At 44.9% G+C, this 18183-nt stretch overlaps 1 protein-coding gene across 1 annotated transcript in view; it reads left to right on the top strand.

Moving 5' to 3' along the window:
- The first annotated feature begins 6586 nt into the window (after positions 1-6586).
- Positions 6587-18183, top strand: part of sugct (succinyl-CoA:glutarate-CoA transferase) — a 393759-nt gene continuing 382162 nt past the window's right edge. Inside the window, exon 1 of the mRNA XM_048596403.1 lies at positions 6587-6638. Within this exon, the coding sequence (XP_048452360.1) occupies positions 6629-6638 (10 nt within the window). The 5' untranslated portion in view covers positions 6587-6628. The remainder of the gene's footprint in view (positions 6639-18183) is intronic.

The raw sequence follows: 18183 nt of genomic DNA, 5'->3' as shown, positions 1-18183 counted from the left end.
ATGGGGAGGGTAAGTGTGGGGAGGGTGAGGGGAGAGGGAGGAGGGGTATAGTGAGGAATATGGGTCAATTAAATTAAAGGCATCATAGATATTTATTTTATTCTTTCACGGGATGTGAGTGTTACAAGCATGATCAGTATTTGTTGCCTCAGTCAGTTCCTGTAGTGCATCTTGTATATAGTACACACTGTGTGCCGGTTTTGGAAGGAGTGAATGTTGAAGGTGGTGGATGGGATGCTGAGCAGGTAGGCTACTTTATTCTAGATGATGTCGAGTTTCATGAGTGTTGTTGGATCTACAATCATCCAGGCAGAGTATTCCTTCAGATTCCTGACCCATGCTTTGTAGATGGTGGACAGGCTTTGGGAAGTCAGGAGGTGAGTTGCTTATTGCAGAAATCATTGGGGAAAGAAGTCACTGGTGAGCATTGTCTACAGGCCCCATAACAGTAACCACAACATGGGACAAAGTACAGAAGAAGAAATCCCAACCTCTGACTTGCTTTCAAATATGGCTGCCTGATCAATTTCTGGCCAATGGTAACCCTCAGGATGTTGATAGTGAGAGATGTAACAACCGTAATGCCATTGAATGTCAAGGAGAGATGGATAGATTCTCTCATTTGAGATGGACATTGCTTGGCAATTGTGTGGCATGAATATTACTTGCTACTTATCAGCTCAAGCCTGAATGTTGTCCAGATCCTGTTGCAGACTGGTAAGGGCAGCTCCAGTATCGAGTCATTGCAAATGGTTCTGAACATTATGTAACCAGCCTTGAACATCTCCATTTTAGATCTTATGATGGAAGGAGGGTCCTTGAAGAAGCAGCGAATAAAGGTTGGGTCTAGAACACTATCCTGGAAAACTCTTCCAGTGATATCCTGAGGAGAGATGACTGATGTCCAACAGTCACAACCAGTGGAGAGTTTCCCTGCTGATTAAGTCTGTCTTCAATTTAACTCTGGTTCTTTGCTTACTTGGTCAAATGTTACTTTGGTGTCAAAGGTGGTCATGCTCCGATTTGATAAAAGCAAATTGTGTTTGACTAGCTATAGTGAGTTATTTGATTTGTATGTGGACTTTTAATAGTGTATGATTATCATAGTTGGATTAGTTAGCACAATCAAAGTCTATGGCAGTGTGGATATGAAATTGGCTAAGAAAAAGAAAGCAGGAGAATAGTGGTGAGTGGTTAGTTTGGAGACTGGAGGAAAAGGTAAGACGGTTTCCTCTGTGATTGGCATTAAGAAGATAAATATTAATGACCTGGACTTGGGCATATACAGACCAAAGAAAAAAAAAGAAATAATATCATCCAAATGGTATAATTTTAAAAAGGCTTCAAGTACCAAAAAAACTCTTAGGATGTACATACGCAAGCATTTGATGCAAGCAGGACAGGCTCAAAACAAAAACTTCTTTCTGAATCTTTGGCTTTATAAGGAAAAGTGTGGTGTACAGACTGTAAACTGACCTTGGCACTGTGGTACAGGAAGCCATTCATGTGAGGGAGCAACAAATGGTGTAGTAAGGAACTTGCAGTGGGAATGGGAGTATCCATATAGGTAGCAATACCATAGTTAGGACTAGGAAAGAAGTTCTGCACAGAGTTTAGGGGAGGGTATCCAGGTAGGTAGGGTGGCACGAAATTAAAAAGCAAAACCTGAAAGGTTATCATCTCTGGATTATCACCTGAGCAATGTGAAAATTGGCCAAGGGTAATTAGAAAGGTGAATAAACTGCTCATAGGTGTGGAACTACTTTCCAGTTCTTAAACCACTGGCACCAGTACAAGGGAAAATGGGGGCTGGACATTTAGAATGGTTGACATCCAAAGTCTGTTGAACCAGTGTTCTTGCAAACTGCATAACTAGGGAAGCAGAAAAAGTTTTAAACTAAATGGTGACGCAATGAATTAAATGTAGAAAGAACTGTATAAAGGAATAGAGACGATGTAAGAGAGAAAAAAACAGTAATATAGGAAATGAGGGTCAGAGAATGATAGTTAAGAGCAGAGAGAAAAATGTCAGGAATACGCTAACAGTCAAAATTAGATGTTACAAAGGTAACAAGAACACAAAACTAAAGTCTCTGTATCTGAGTATGCATGAAAAAGCAAATGGGGATTTGAATGTAGGAGCAATGGTTAGTAAGTTTACAGATGACACCAAAGTTGGTGGTGTAGTGGCCAATGAGGAAGGTTATCTCAAAGTACAACGAGATCTTGATCAAATGGGCCATTGGGCCGAGAATTGGAAAATGGAGTTTAATTTAGGTAAATGTGAGATGTTGCATTTTGGTAAGGCAAACCAGGGCAGGACCTATACAGTTAATGGGCCCTTTGGAGTGTTGCCAAACAAAGAGATGTAGGGGTGCAGGAGCATAGTTCCTTGAAAGTGGAGTTGCTGGTAGGCAGGGTGGTGAAAAAGGCATTTGGCAGGCTTGCCTTCATTGGTCAATATATTGAATACAGGAGTTGGGATGTCATGTTGCTCTGTACAGGACATTGGTGAGGCCGTTCATAGAATACTGTGTTTAATTCTGGTCTCCCTGGAAAGATGTTGTTAAACCTGAAAGGGCTCAGAAAAGATTTACAAGGTTGTTGCCAGAATTGGAGGATTTGAGCTTTAAGGAGAGGCTGAATAGGTTGAGGTGCTTTTCCCTGGAGAGTTGGAGGCTGAGGGGTGACCTTAAAGAGGTTTATAAAATCATGAGGCTCTATGGATAGTGTGGTTTGCCAAGATCGTTTCCCCAGATTAGGGAGACTAAAACTAGGGGGCTATAGGTTTAAGGTGAGAGGGGGATAGACAAAACGGTTCAGAGGGGCAATTTTTTCACGCAGAGGATGGTGAATGTCTGGAACGGGCTGCCAGAGTTAGTGGTGAAAGCGAGTACAATTTCATCATTTGAGAAATGCTTAGACAGATATATGGATGGGATAGGCATGGAGGGATTTGGACCAAATGCAAGCAAACGGAACTAGGTTAAATTGTGAAAACTGGGTGTCCTGGTCAAGTTGGGCTGAAGGATCTGTTTCCATGCTGGAGATCTCTATGATTCTAGATGGAAATGGGAACTTCAAACACAAACGGATCAGCCATGGTCTTATTGAATGGTGAAGTAGACTTGAAGGGCTGAATGACAAAATGTATCTGGTTCAGGGAACATCTCTGGAGAAAAACAGATAACTGAGACCTACAGCCGCACTCCTTAAATGTTAAGTATTTTTCTTTCCACAGGCACTAAATGATCTGCTGTGTATTTCCAGCATTTTCTGTTTCAGTTTCAGATTTCTAGTGCTTGCTGTATTTTGGTTTTAGTTTTACTGAAATGGTACCAAGTTGAAGAACTTCAGTTGTGCAGAAAGACTAGAGAAGCTTGGGTTGCTGTTCTTGGAACAGAGACAATTAAGGGGAGATGGGATAAAAATGTTTGAAACTGTGAAGGGTTTTGATAGAGTAAACAAGGAAAAACAGTATCAGGTAGCAGAAGAGTCAGTAATTAGAGGACACAGGTTTAAAGTAATTGGTGCAAGAAGCAGAGATGAGAAATTCCTTTTTGGAGCATGCTGTTGTGATTTAGAATGCGATGCCTGGAAAGGTGGTGGAAGCAGATTGAACAGTACCTTTTTAAAGGAAATTAGATACAAATATTTGAAAGGGAAAACCATTTAGGCTCATGACAAACCAAGTAGGCGTGTGGAACATATTCTCAACTTTCAGTAGGTTTGACCTTATCCCAGACACTTCTGGCAGAGACCACGACTCCAAATCCTAATTCATCCAGTGGATGACACCCATGAGTTTGGTTTCCACTTCTCTACATGTGTTGAAAACCCATAAAACCCACTTGTTAAGAGCATTCACGTGGCACTGCTACTTGGCCTGCAAATCCTTCTGTTCCATTTCCATCTCCAAGAATGAGTGCAAAAATACAACAGTGATGACACAGCCTGACTGAAAGTCCTAGCACGAATTCCAAACATGGCACAATGATTCAGGACCTTGTATTTGCAGAAAAGTAATTGTGAATTTTTGACTATAAAGTGTGTGTGTGTTGGGAAGGCTGCCAGAGATACAGTGGGGCAATTACTCCGAAGGGAAAGGCTCCCAACTCTGCTGAGCCTCTATTGATTGACTGTGATTTCTACACAAAGATTACAAACATAGTTTGCGTTTCACTATCATTTCCTTCCAACCAACCTACCATATCCTGCTGGTGTGACCTCTGATAATCTTGACACACACTATCAAATGACGAATAAGTGTTAATGCTCTTTGTCGTGAATATGTATCTCTACTAAGTTAAGACCTTTCAGTTGAATTATAGGTAGTAATCGAGTTGGCTGTGTCTTAAGTTTAGAAACTGGATGCCTTTATGGAGCAACATTGTTCAAGGAGAGGTGGTACTGCTTAATTATAATTCATTGATCAGCAAATGTTGCCAATTTCTGACCTTTCAGATACTGTCAACGGGTACACTTGGATCTACCATCTGGATCCTTTGATTAGAGAAAATACAAAATACAAGGTGCTGATATCTTCTCAACTCTGATTGAACAGAAGGTTTACGGGAGCAGAATAGGCAAATGTAGTTAGAATGGTCTGTCTGTGAGAAAAGTAAATGTCAGTATAACTTGGTAGAACCAAATAGCTTATTTCTGTGCTGTAACTTAAATATATCCATTATTTCTTGTGTTTTACCATTCACACCAGAGTTTGAGCCAAAACTGAAGTTTAGCTGCTCGAAAGGAATAAGCTTGGTTTGAGCTTGGCCATCTTCCATGGTGGAACAGTTTGGATTGATGCCATACATGGACCTAACCAAATTCACAAGTTCAGGACTGTACCTTAACCCAGCACTTGGTTCATCTGCAGTGCTAGTACTGCTTACCAAAAGTGGCCCACTAGGCCCTCGCATTCCATGCCCAGCTTCACGCCAGCGAGTTGGGCTTCTTACCAATATAAAGTTTGAGAATAGGTTGAGATTGTTTTGGCCCCCAAGACCTCTAATCATATGCTTCACTGGGTAAAACTGTGTGGCGGATAAGAACCAGCTATCCTAAGGGAGTTTTCGGAAGGAACCAGCTATGAGGTGATTTGATTAGTTTTCTCACCCCTGTATGAAGGTTGGATGACTAATTTGCACATCAGGACTGTTATGAACTTCCACCAGAGTTTCCTCTGGTTTTGCCCTGCCCAGGTATAATTCACCATCATATCTGTTTAGAACCTGTTGTTCATATGGTATCCAGTCTCGCAAAACAACTTGTGTCAGCACTGGAAACGCTCAGCAGGTCTGGCAGCATCTGTGAAGAAAAAAAAATCAGAGTTAATGTTTCTGGTCGGGTGACCCTTCCTCAGTTCTGATGCCAGTTCCGAGGAAGGGTCACTGGACCCGAAACATTAACTCTGATTTTATCTTCACAGGTACTGCCAGACCTGCTGAGTATTTCCAGCAACTTCTGTTTTCGTTCATAATTTACAGCATCTGCAGTTCTTTTGGTTTTTATCGTGTCAGCATTGGCTCAGTGGTAGCACTCCTTCATCTTAATTGGAAGGTTGATGGGCTACGTCTAATTCCAGAGACTTGACCACATGATATTGGCTAATACTGTCATTGCTAATACTGAGAGAATTCTACAATATTGAAAGTGCTGTCTTTTGAATGATAGATTAAATTGAAGCTCTGTATGGCCCCTCAGGTGTGTAAAAGATACATGACACTATTTGAAGAAGGGTAATAATGTTCTGTTCAGTGCCCCAGCCAACATTCACCCTTCAATCAACATAATTAGAAACCAGTTTATATGGTCTATATCTCAATGATATTTGAGAGACTTTGCTTTACGCAGCTGCATTTTTCTATATTACAAAAGTGACTGTACTTCGAAAGTGCTTAATTGGTTTAATACACTGTCATAGCTGTGACTGAGACTCATCTGAAAGATGGGCAGGGTTAGCAGCTCAACATTCTTGATTGCATGGTATTCAAATAAGATAGAGTGATAAAAGAGGAGGCAAGTCACAATATTGATGAAAAAATATTGCAACAAGGATGATATCTTGGAAAAATTATCAATCTTACATTAATGCGCAATATCAGTGAGAAATGTTCTGTTTATATACAGCCATTGTGTGCAGCTCAAACAGTTGGACCAATGTGACTATGCTTCGATGTTGTAAGACAGATGTTCAACAGGATATTTTTCACATTATAAGTTTGAGAGGCTCCAAAGAAGTGATATGTGTTCATTTGAGTATTTGTATTCCAAATGTTTTTGCTGTTTTAAAAAAAATTGTGCAATGATTAACCATGATAGAATGTTAATCTTGTGATTACCAAATAGTCCTGTGTGTCCTTTTGACACCATTCTATAAAATGCTACCATAGTGTCAATAAACCAGACTTAAGCTGAACTTTGATTGCAAAGGAGAATCCATTGGTAAATTGATAACTAGTGGGTACCAAACCGACTGAAAGTGCTAGAAGTGCTAAAAAAAAATGTGCGGTGTCAGGAGAAAAATTGTTATGAACTTGGGGTGTTTGAAAGTGGATTTTCTTTCTTAAAAAGGTGATGGAAGCAGAATCCATGAAGTGGGGAAATGGCTTAAATACAAAAGAGTATGGGGAAGGGTAAGTTAGTAGAATTTAAATAGATTACTCCATCTTTCAGAGAGGCAGTGCGGATAAAATGATCTGAATGTACTTCCTCTTTGTACTCAATCTCCATCAGGTGATTCTGCACCTTTACCAACAGGCATTAAGTGGACCAGTCACCTGGTTTGCACTCTATCTGATTTTCCTTGCCCAATGATGAAAGTGTGTATTTGACTTTGTCTTAAGAGCAGGATGTCTGCTCTCTAACTCGGACAATGCTACCTAATGCTGTTGCTTGTAGGAATGATAAAACAAACCGAGTCTTACTCCATTATCACTGATTCCTGGGGTACTGTTTGAAATCTTATTTCACCTGAGGTTTACGTCTGGCTGTTGATGCAGTGTGCGCAAACTTGTGGGACACTTGAGCATCTATTAATATCGTAACATTAAGCATGGCAGTGAATCAGAGTGAGCTTCAAGAGAAAGAAAGTAAAAGATGTTTACAGCCTATCTATCATCTTTATCTGGCTGTCTGGCATCCAGTTCACCTGGTTCAGATGTGACCTCTTATTCTGGCTGTGGCTGTTCGCTTTTATTTTGGTGTTCTGAGAAACCACTTCTGGAAGGACTCAAGACATTTACGAAATGCTCAGACATTTTACTGATTCCAACAGACTAAAGTCATACTTCATGTAAACATTTTTATAAATTATAAAATATAAACTACTGAGGGTTAGAACCAGTTCAGTCTCTATTGAACAGAGGAACGCATTAAATTAACAGCACTTGTGGGATGTAATGAATGGCTTTTACTTCTATGATTTTGTTTATCAGCATTTCACTGTACTGTTTTTCCCCCTAGCATGGAATAGTGATAGTGTCAGGTTTGGCTCATGGTCAGCGGTTTTGTCTGAGTCAGACAGTTGTGGGTTCGAGGCTCACTCAGACTGATCTTCACTGATTTCAATGCAGTCTTGAAGCTGTTCCATTTTTTGGATGAGATGCTAAAACATCTCATCCCAGCATTCAATGGAGAGTAGAGATTCTACATTAATGTTCTTCATTGGATACAAAGTGCTTTGTCAGTGTTACAATTGTAAAAAGTGCTTTGTAATTGCATTTTTGTCCTTTTAAATCTTTGAACTTGTAGTCTTCAGTTCTTTGCTAAGCTAGTGCTTTCTTCAATGCTGATGCAAGCTTTGAATGATTCTAAGTTGAAGCAGTCTGCAATTGTGACTTGTACCAAATTAGTTCAGTGGGCACAATGCTGGGTGAAACAGGCTTGGTGTGACAGAACTTTGGATGAGCTCCAGTTTATGGGGAGATGGGAGGAAAGCCAAGAAAATCTAGTGGTTAAAAATAACATAGGAGCGGGCTTCAGCAGCAGTTGAACTGTGGGAGGGTGCAGATGGGCAAGGAAGTATGGATGGGCAAGGAAGTGGAAGTACGTGTTGTTTATAAGAGGATGGTGCAAGAAGTAGTGAATCATCCTATGTAAATTTATATTTTTTCAGTCCTTGTTAATTCATGTTTGGTGAGCTGACTGATTCCCATACTTTTCTGATGAAGGGTCTAGGCCCGAAACGTCAGCCTCTCTGCTCCTATGATGCTGCTTGGCCTGCTGTGTTCATCCAGCCCTGCACCTTGTTGTCTCGGATTCTCCAGCATCTGCAGTTCCTACTATCTCTGATTCCCATACTTGGTCTGTCTTGCCTGAAAACCTCTGTTATCTTGAGAGGAGATGGTTAGTATGGTCTTAGTCAGTGATCCATGTTTCTTGAGCTGCTGGGTGGGATATCATCCAGTTGTGACTTTTCAATCAGAGTTGCTAAAAGACATTGCTTGCACAGAGAGAGAAATGTATTTTGAAAGCTGATTGGTTTAATCTCTGTTCTAATGTCCACCCATTACTCAGTTGTAAACAAAAACAGAAATTGCTGGAAACACTGCGACAGTCTGGCAGGATCTGTGGCGAGAAATCAGAGTTAATGTTTCTGGTCCAGTGACCCTTCCTAAGTTGTTTTGTGTTTGTATTCTAAAGAACTGTACATTTCTTTGTTCAACACATCTCATTCCAATTCTCATCCAGTGGCCTCAGACCTCTCTGTCAAAATGGTTTCTGCTGCCTGGGTTGACAAATTAATCACAAGACAAACAAATGCAAGAATTGCTGGGGAAAATTCATGTTTTGATTCCAGAAGGGTCACTGTTCAATTCCCATACAGGCTGAGGTCACTATGAAGATCCAATCTTCGCAACCTTGTCCCTTGCCCATGTTAAACTACCACTAGAGGGGCTCTTGTGGTGTAGCGGGAGTACCTCTGAACCAGGAGGCCCGGGTTCAAGTCCCACCTGTTCCAGAGGTGTATAATAACATCTCTGGACAGGTTGATTAGAAAAATATCTATACCATCACCACTTGTCTGTGTCTAATGTGAGAGCAGCACTATGGTCCTCTTGGACAACGGTGAGATTACCTTTTTATCAGACATTTGGTCTGAAGGACGGCATGTCCAACAGTATAGCATTCCCTCAGTACTTTGAGAAATGTCCATGTAAATTATGTATTCAAGTTGTTGGAGTAGGATTTGAACTCAGTATTTTGAAATCCAGTGGAAGTACTGCCAACTGACCCACAGCTGGCACTTGCAGAACAATTTGATTGTAAGTTCCTGGCTGTTGTAGAGCTCTCTGACCTTGAAATTTGGGATTTTTTTTGGAGGTTGGGAGACCTGTTTGAAAACAAAGTGCTTTTCAATTTTTATTTATCAGTCTTGTAAGTTATTTATTTTCTTCCTCCAAAGATTAAGGATGGCAATCATATAATCTTGTCACTGCTACATATTTTATTTGATCATGGGATTTGAGCACCACTTATTACCCATCACTAATTGCAGTAAGGAAGGTGATGGTGAATTGCCTTCTCAAACCTGTATAGTTCATGTGGTGTAGGTGCATCTATGATGCTCTTAAGAAGGGAGTTCCAGTGACAGTATATTTCCAAGGTAGCATGGTGTGTAATTTGAAGAGGAACTTGCAGGTATGTCTGTTACTCTTGTTCATCTTTGTTGTAGGGTTTCAGGTCTGGAAGTAATTGTCAAAGGAGCCTTGATAAGTTGCTGCAGTTTAGCTAATGGACACTGGTGTCACTGTACACTGAGGTCCAGGAGTGAAATCCCTCAGAGGGAATATGGGAATGTTTACCCATGATAAAGATAAAGTCATTCAGTATGTTTCTGCTCTTGTTCTGCTTCTGAATTTAAGTGACTGAAAATCCAGGATGGATCCTGATGCCAGATTAGGATTGAAATTATAACTGTGGTGCTGGTGTAAATTGAATTTGCTCAAATGGATGATACAGTGCTGCTTCTATACAAACATACACATTAGGAGCAAGAGCAGGCCACATATTGCCTTAAGCCTGCTTTACCATTCAGTAAGATCATGGCTCTTCTGATTACTCTTTCTGACTGTCTACCCTGATAACCTTTCACTGTCTTGCTTATTAATAATGTATCTACCTTTGCCTCCCACCGCCTTTTGAGGAAGAAAGTTCCAAACACTTTCAAGTTTCTGAGACAAATATTGTCCTTATCTCTGTCTGAAATCTTTATTTTTCAATGGTGACCTCTAGTTCTAGATTCTCCCACCAGAGGAAACATCCTTTCCACATCCACTTTGTCAAGATCTTTCTGAATATGTTTCGGTCAAGTCATCTCTCACTCTTCTAAACTCCAATGGATACAAGCCTAGCCTGCCCAACTTTTCCTTATAAGACAATCTGCCCGTTCCTGGCATTTGTCTTGTAAACCTTCTCTGAACTGTTACCAATGCAATTATGACCTTCTTTAAGTAAGGAGACCAAGATTATCCATAGCACCCCAAATGTGGTTTCACAAAGGTTCTGTATAATTGAACCATAATCCCGATACGTTTGTAGTCTGTTAACTTTAGTGTCAGTGCCTCCTTTGTAAAAGACAAAGCAACAATAACTGTATCGGATTATGCTTAATCCTTATAGAAAAAAAAACGTCATTTCATTGAACAAGAGTTTTTGCTGCCTGGGAGCAAATGTTCTGTTTTATGCATACTGTTATGATCTCTGTAAAGAGAATTTCCTAGTGACTGATTGATAGAACTGAACAATTTAGTCAGAAAATCTGACAGTACTTAAAAGGCTACTAACATACTAATTTAAAGAAAAGCTGTTTTCAAATTAACTAATTAATACAATTGAAATACACTGTCTGATATGTTCTGACATATCTTCGGACAGATGGATAGCAATATAAAATTGTCTCAAGCAGTCCCGGCTCTCGGCAGGCTCAGGTCTGCCTCCCACCACAGGTCAAATATTCAAAAATTGTTCCTCTCTCAGAATAATGCAGAATTTGGCAGCTGTTTCTTATTAGATCTCAAAGTCCCATCAGACCTGTGCTCTTCCTATCAAACTGAAGAGCAATTTTTACAAGTGTTTCAGAAATAGTAGGAACTGCAGATGCTGGAGAATCTGAGATAACAAGGTGCAGAGCTGGATGAACACAGCAGGCCAAGCAGCATCAGAGGAGCAGGAAGGCTGACGTTTCGGGCCTAGACCCTTCTTCAGAAATGGGGGAGGGGAAGGGGGTTCTGAAATAAACAGGGAGGAGAGAGGGGGAGGCGGATAGAAGATGGATAGAGGAGAAGATAGGTGGAGAGGAAACAGACAGGTCAAAGAGGCGGGGATGGAGCCAGTAAAGGTGAGTGTAGGTGGGGAGTTAGAACAGTCCAGGGAGGACGGACAGGTCAAGGGGGCGGGAAGAGGTTAGTAGGTAGGAGATGGGGTTGGGGCTTGAGGTGGGAGGAGGGGATAGGTGGGAAGAAGGACAGGTTAGGGAGGCGGGGACAAGCTGGGCTGGTTTTGGGATGCGGTAGGGGGAGGGGAGATTTTGAAGCTTGTGAAGTCTACATTGATACCATTGGGCTGCAGGGTTCCCAAGCAGAATATGAGGTGCTGTTCCTGCAACCTTCGGGTGGCATCGTTGTGGCACTGCAGGAGGCCCAGGATGGACGTGTCGTCTGAGGAATGGGAGGGGGAGTTGAAATGGTTCGCGACGGGGAGGTGCAGTTGTTTAGTGCGAACCGAGCGTAGGTGTTCTGCAAAGCGGTCCCCAAGCCTCCACTTGGTTTCCCCGATGTAGAGGAGGCCACAACGGGAACAGCGGATACAGTATACCACATTAGCAGATGTGCAGGTGAACATTTGCTTGATGTGGAAATTCTTCTTGGGGCCTGGGATGGGGGTGAAGGGGGAGGTGTAGCACTTCCTGCGGTTGCAGGGAAAAGTGCCGGGTGTGGTGGAGCTGGAGGGGAGTGTGGAGTGGACAAGGGAGTCGCAGAGAGAGTGGTCCCTCCGGAAAGCAGATAAGGGTGGGGAGGGAAAAATGTCTTTGGTGGTGGGGTCAGATTGCAGATGGCGGAAGTGTCGGAGGATGATGCGTTGGATCCGGAGGTTGGTGAGGTGGTACGTGAGGACGAGGGGGATTCTGTTTTGGTTGTTATTGCGGGGAGGGGGTGAGAGGGATGAGTTGTGGGAAATGTGGGAGACACGGTCGAGGGCGTTCTCAAACACTGAGGGAGGGAAGTTGCAGTCCTTGAAAACGAGGATATCTGAGATGTACTAGAGTGGAATGCCTCATCCTGGGAGCAGATGCGGCGGAGGCGAAGGAATTGGGAATAGGGGATGGCATTTTTGCAGGAAGGTGGGTGCGAGTAGGTGTATTCTAGGTAGCTGTGGGAGTCGGTGGGCTTGAAATGGATATCGGTTTCCAGGTCATTGCCAGAGATGAAAACAGAGAGGTCCAGGAAGGAGAGAGAGGTATCAGAGATGGTCCAGGTGAACATAAGGTTGGGGTGGAAGGTGTTGGTGAAGTGGATGAACTGTTTGAGCTCCTCGTGGGAGCACAAGGCGGCGCAGATACAGTCATCAATGTAGCGGAGGAAGAGGTGGGGTTTAGGGCCAGTGTAGCTACAGAAGAGGGATTGTTCCACGTAACCTACAAAGAGGCAGGCATAGCTTGGGCCCATGTGGGTACTTTGTCTGTAGGAAATGGGAGGAATTGAAAGAGAAGTTGTTGAGGGTGAGGACGAGTTTGGCTAAGTGGATGAGGGCGTCATGGAGGGGGACTGGTCGGGCCTGCGGGGACAGGAAGAAGCAGAGGGCCTTTCGACCATCTGCATGGGGAATGCAGGTGTATAGGGACTGGACGTCCATGGTAAAGATGAGGTGTTGGGGACCGGCAAATTGGAAGTTTTGGAGGAGGTGGAGGGCGTGGGTGGTGTCGCGGACGTAGGTGGGGAGTTTCTGGACCAAGGGGAAGAAAATGGAGTCGAGATAGGTGGAGATAAGTTCGGTGGGGCAGGAGCAGGCAGAGACAATGGATTGACGAGGGCAGTCAGGTTTGTGGATTTTGGGAAGGAGATAGAAGCGGGTGGTGCGGGGTTGGGGAACAATGAGGTTGGAGGTCACCTGGGGTGATGAGGTTGTGGATGGTTTGGGAGATGATGGTTTGGTGGTCGGGGGTGGGGCCATGATCAAGGGGGCGGTAGGAGGTGGTGTCGGAGAGTTGGTGCCTGGCCTCGGCGATGTAGAGGTCAGGGCGCCATACTACAACTGCGCCTCCCTTGTCCATGGGTTTTATGGTGAGGTTGGGATTGGAGCGGAGGGAGCGCAGGGCTGCACGTTCTGCGGGGGAGAGGTTGGAGTGGGTGAGAGGGGTGGAGAGGTTGAGGTGTTTGATGTCACAACGGCAGGTGGAGATGAAGAAGTCGAAGGAAGGTAGGAGGCCTTGGGGTGATGTCCAGGAGGAGGGGGTGTGTTGGAGGCGGGAGAAGGGGTCAGTAGAGGGAGGGTTAGGCTCACAATTGAAGAAGTAAGTGCGGAGGCGGCGGAAAAACAGTTCAACATCCAAGCGTGAGCGGTATTCGTTGATGTGTGGGTGGGGGGGAATAAAGGTGAGCCCTTTACTGAGGACTGACCGTTCGTCCTCAGTAAGGGGAAGGTCTGGGGGGCTGGTGAAGACTCGGCAGGGCTGGGTGCTACAGTCCTCTCTGGAGCTGCTGGCTGTGGAGGCGGTGGGCGGAGTGACATCGGCATCGGCGGAGCGGGGTGGGCAGCGGCAGCACCGGTGACAGCAGGTGCATCCTCACGCGCCGACACGTCAATGAACCTCCCCCTTACTGAGGATGAACGGTCAGTCCTCAGTAGAGGGCTCACCTTTATCCCTCTCCACCCACACATCAACGAATACCACTAACGCTTGGAGGTTGAACAGTTTTTCCGGCGCCTCTGCCTCCGTGCTTACTTCTTTAACCGTGAGCCTAACCCTCCCTCTACTGATCCCTTCTCCCGCCTCCAACACACCCTCTCCTCCTGGACACCACCCCAAGGCCTCCTACACTCCCTCGACCTCTTCATCTCCAACTGCCATCGTGACATCAAACACCTCAACCTCTCCACCCCTCTCACCCACTCCAACCTCTCCCCCACAGAACGTGCAGCCCTGCGCTCCCTCCGCTCCAATCCCAACCTCACCATCAAACCCACGGACAAGGGAGGCACAGTTGTAGTATGGCGCACTGACCTCTACATCGCCGAGGCCAGGCACCAACTCTCCGACACCACCTCCTACCGCCCCCTTGATCATGGTCCCACCCCCGACCACCAAACCATCATCTCCCAAACCATCCACAACCTCATCACCTCAGGTGACCTCCCACCCACAGCCTCCAACCTCATTGTTCCCCAACCCCGCACCACCCGCTTCTATCTTCTTCCCAAAATCCACAAACCTGACTGCCCTAGTCAACCCATTGTCTCTGCCTGCTCCTGCCCCACCGAACTTATCTCCACCTATCTCGACTCCATTTTCTTCCCCTTGGTCCAGAAACTCCCCACCTACGTCCGTGACACCACCCACGCCCTCCACCTCCTCCAAAACTTCCAATTTGGCCGAAAGGCCCTCTGCTTCTTCCTGTCCCACAGGTCCGACCAGTCCCCCTCCACTGACGCCCTCATCCGCTTAGCCAAACTCGTCCTCACCCTCAACAACTTCTCTTTCAATTCCTCCCATTTCCTACAGACAAAGTACCCACATGGGCCCAAGCTATGCCTGCCTCTTTGTAGGTTATGTGGAACAATCCCTCTTCCGTAGCTACACTGGCCCTAAACCCCACCTCTTCCTCCACTACATTGACGACTGTATCGGCGCCGCCTTGTGCACCCACGAGGAGCTCGAACAGTTCATCCACTTCACCAACACCTTCCACCCCAACCGTAAGTTCACCTGGACCATCTCTGATACCTCTCTCTCCTTCCTGGAGCTCTCTGTCTCCATCTCTGGCAACCACCTGGAAACCGATATCAATTTCAAGCCCACCGACTCCCACAGCTACCTAGAATACACCTCCTCTCACCCACCTTCCTGCAAAAATGCCATCCCCTATTCCCAATTCCTTCGCCTCCGCCGCATCTGCTCCCAGGATGAGGCATTCCACTCCCATATATCTCAGATGTCCTCCTTTTTCAAGGACCGCAACTTCCCCCCCTCAGTGGTCCAGAACGCCCACGACCGTGTCTCCCGCATTTCCCACAACTCATCCCTCACATCCCCTCCCTGCAATAACAACCAAAACAGAATACCCCTCGTCCTCACGTACCACCTCACCAACCTCCGGATCCAACGCATCATCCTCCGACACTTCCGCCATCTGCAATCCGACCCCATCACCAAAGACATTTTTCCCTCCCCACCCTTATCTGCTTTCCGGAGGGACCACTCTCTCTGGGACTCCCTTGTCCGCTCCACACTCCCCTCCAGCCCCACCACACCCGGCACTTTTCCCTGCAACTGCCGGAAGTGCTACACCTGCCCCTACACCTCCCCCCTCACCCCCATCCCAGGCCCCAAGAAGACTTTCCACATCAAGCAAATGTTCACCTGCACATCTGCTAATGTGGTATACTGTATCCGCTGTTCCCGTTGTGGCCTCCTCTACATCGGGGAAACCAAGTGGAGGCTTGGGGACCGCTTTGCAGAACACCTACGCTCGGTTCGCACTAAACAACTGCACCTCCCCGTCGCGAACCATTTCAACTCTCCCTCCCATTCCTCAGACGACACGTCCATCCTGGGCCTCCTGCAGTGCCACAACGATGCCACCCGAAGGTTGCAGGAACAGCACCTCATATTCTGCTTGGGAACCCTGCAGCCCAATGATATCAATGTAGACTTCACAAGCTTCAAAATCTCCCCTCCCCCTACCGCATCCCAAAACCAGCCCAGCTTGTCCCCGCCTCCCTAACCTGTCCTTCTTCCCACCTATCCCCTCCTCCCACCTCAAGCCCCAACCCCATCTCCTACCTACTAACCTCTTCCCGCCCCCTTGACCTGTCCGTCCTCCCTGGACTGTTCTAACTCCCCACCTACACTCACCTTTACTGGCTCCATCCCCGCCTCTTTGACCTGTCTGTTTCCTCTCCACCTATCTTCTCCTCTATCCATCTTCTTTCCGCCTCCCCCTCTCTCCCTATTTATTTCAGAACCCCCTTCCCCTCCCCCATTTCTGAAGAAGGGTCTAGGCCCGAAACGTCCGCTTTCCTGCTCCTCTGATGCTGCTTGGCCTGCTGTGTTCATCCAGCTCTACACCTTGTTATCTCAATTTTTACAAGTGTTCTGCTTAACACAGAAGTTATTCGATCCATTGTTTGGAACAGATTTGCTTCTCCCCAAGACACTAAGTTATTTTAGTGCCTCTGTTGCTGTGTTTATCTTTACATAAATAGCTGCCTCTCTTTTATGTTGAAGTGTGAAACCCGATATTTGAATTTCAGTAGGTTTCAGTTATAGATCACAGTGGGCCTTTCTTTGGCCAGAAGTAGTATGATCATGGGGAGGTGATGGCCTAGTGGTATTATCGCTGGATGGTTAATCCAGAGACCCAGACAACGTACTGGGGACCAGGGTTCGAATCCTGCCACAGCAGATGGTGGAATTTGAATTCAATAAATATCTGGAATTAAGAATCTAATGATGACCATGAATCTATTGTCGATTGTCAGAAAAACCTATCTGGTTCATTAAAGCCCTTTAGGGAAGGAAATTGCCATCCTTATCTGGTCTGGCCTACATGTGACTCCAGGCCCACAACAACATGGTTGACTCTTAACTGACCTCTGGGGCAATTAGGGACGGGTAATAAATGCTGGCCTAGCCAGTGATGCCCACATCCCATGAAGGAATAAAAAAAGGATCATCATTCTCATTTCCAGGCCGATAAATTTTGTTACTCTAGATTAACAGAGACAGTTTAAAACTTGACCGTGTTATAAAGTCTTGCATTTGTAATAGCAGGAGCAAGAGTATGCATTTGACATTTCCAGCCTGCCCTATCGATTCATTAAAATAATTTCTTATTTTCTATCTCCAGTGACCTTTTGTCCTATCCTCATATTCTTTGTTTTCCCATCATTAAGACTAGACCAAAGGAGTAAACATTCTTTGGTAGAACTTCTATTCAACCATAGAGTATTACATAGAGTATTTTAAATGTAGTAATGGTTCCCATCTCTACCACCACTACAGGCAGTGAATTCCAGGTACCCAGCATGCTCTGGATGAAATAAGTCTCCTAAATCTCTAGCTCCTTACTTTGAATCTATGCACCCTGGTAATTGACCTTTTCTACTTAGGGGAAATATTTATTCCTATCAACCCTATTTGTGCCCCTCGTAATCTTGTAGACCTCAATTACGAACCCCCTCTGCCTTCTCTGCTCTAAGGAAAATAACCCCAGCCTATCTAATCTCTCTTCATAGCTGGAACGCTCCAGCCCAGGCAAATTCCTGCACTTTCTCCAATGTGATCATATCCTCCTTATAGTTTGGCGACCAGCACTGCAGCAGCAGCCCTATACAGCTCCATCATAACCTCTCAGCCCCTGTAATCTAAGGTTTGACTAATAAAAGCAAGAATCCCCTATGCTGCTTAACTACCTTATCCACCTGTCCTGTTGCCGTCAAGGATCTATATACATGCACACCTGGTCACAAGCATAAAGTTCCTTGTTTATCCCTACTGCCCTTCTTGAATAATGGTACCACATGAACTGTCCTCTGGTACCTCTCCTGTGTTCAGCTAGAATTTGAAAATTAATGCCAAGGCCTCAGCAATCTCTTCTCTTGTCTACTATGCAGCCCAGGATGCATCTTATCTGGGTCTGGGCATATATTCAACTTTAAGCCTGCTAAAACCTTAATACCCTCCTCCCTCTCAATGATAGTTTATTAAAATTTATCACAGTATCTCTCCCTGATTTCCAAACATCCATTCTTCTTGATAATGAATACAGATGCAAAGTACTCATTTAAAACCTCACCAATATTTTTTGGCCCCCCACACATTGCTTCTCGTCCTCTGTTTCTGCCCCTCTGTGGCTCCTCCTCTTGAGGTGTGTTTTACCCTGGTTTTCCTCTTATCTCTAATATACTTAAAATGCCTTTGGGTTATCCTTTACTTTACCACTTAGTCCCTTCTTTGGA

Source organism: Rhincodon typus, chromosome 4 (assembly GCF_021869965.1).
Source record: "Rhincodon typus isolate 14 chromosome 4, sRhiTyp1.1, whole genome shotgun sequence".
Classification (NCBI taxonomy): domain Eukaryota; kingdom Metazoa; phylum Chordata; class Chondrichthyes; order Orectolobiformes; family Rhincodontidae; genus Rhincodon; species Rhincodon typus.
Note: the sequence above shows the minus strand (reverse complement) of the source record. Positions and strands in the feature narration are given on the sequence as shown.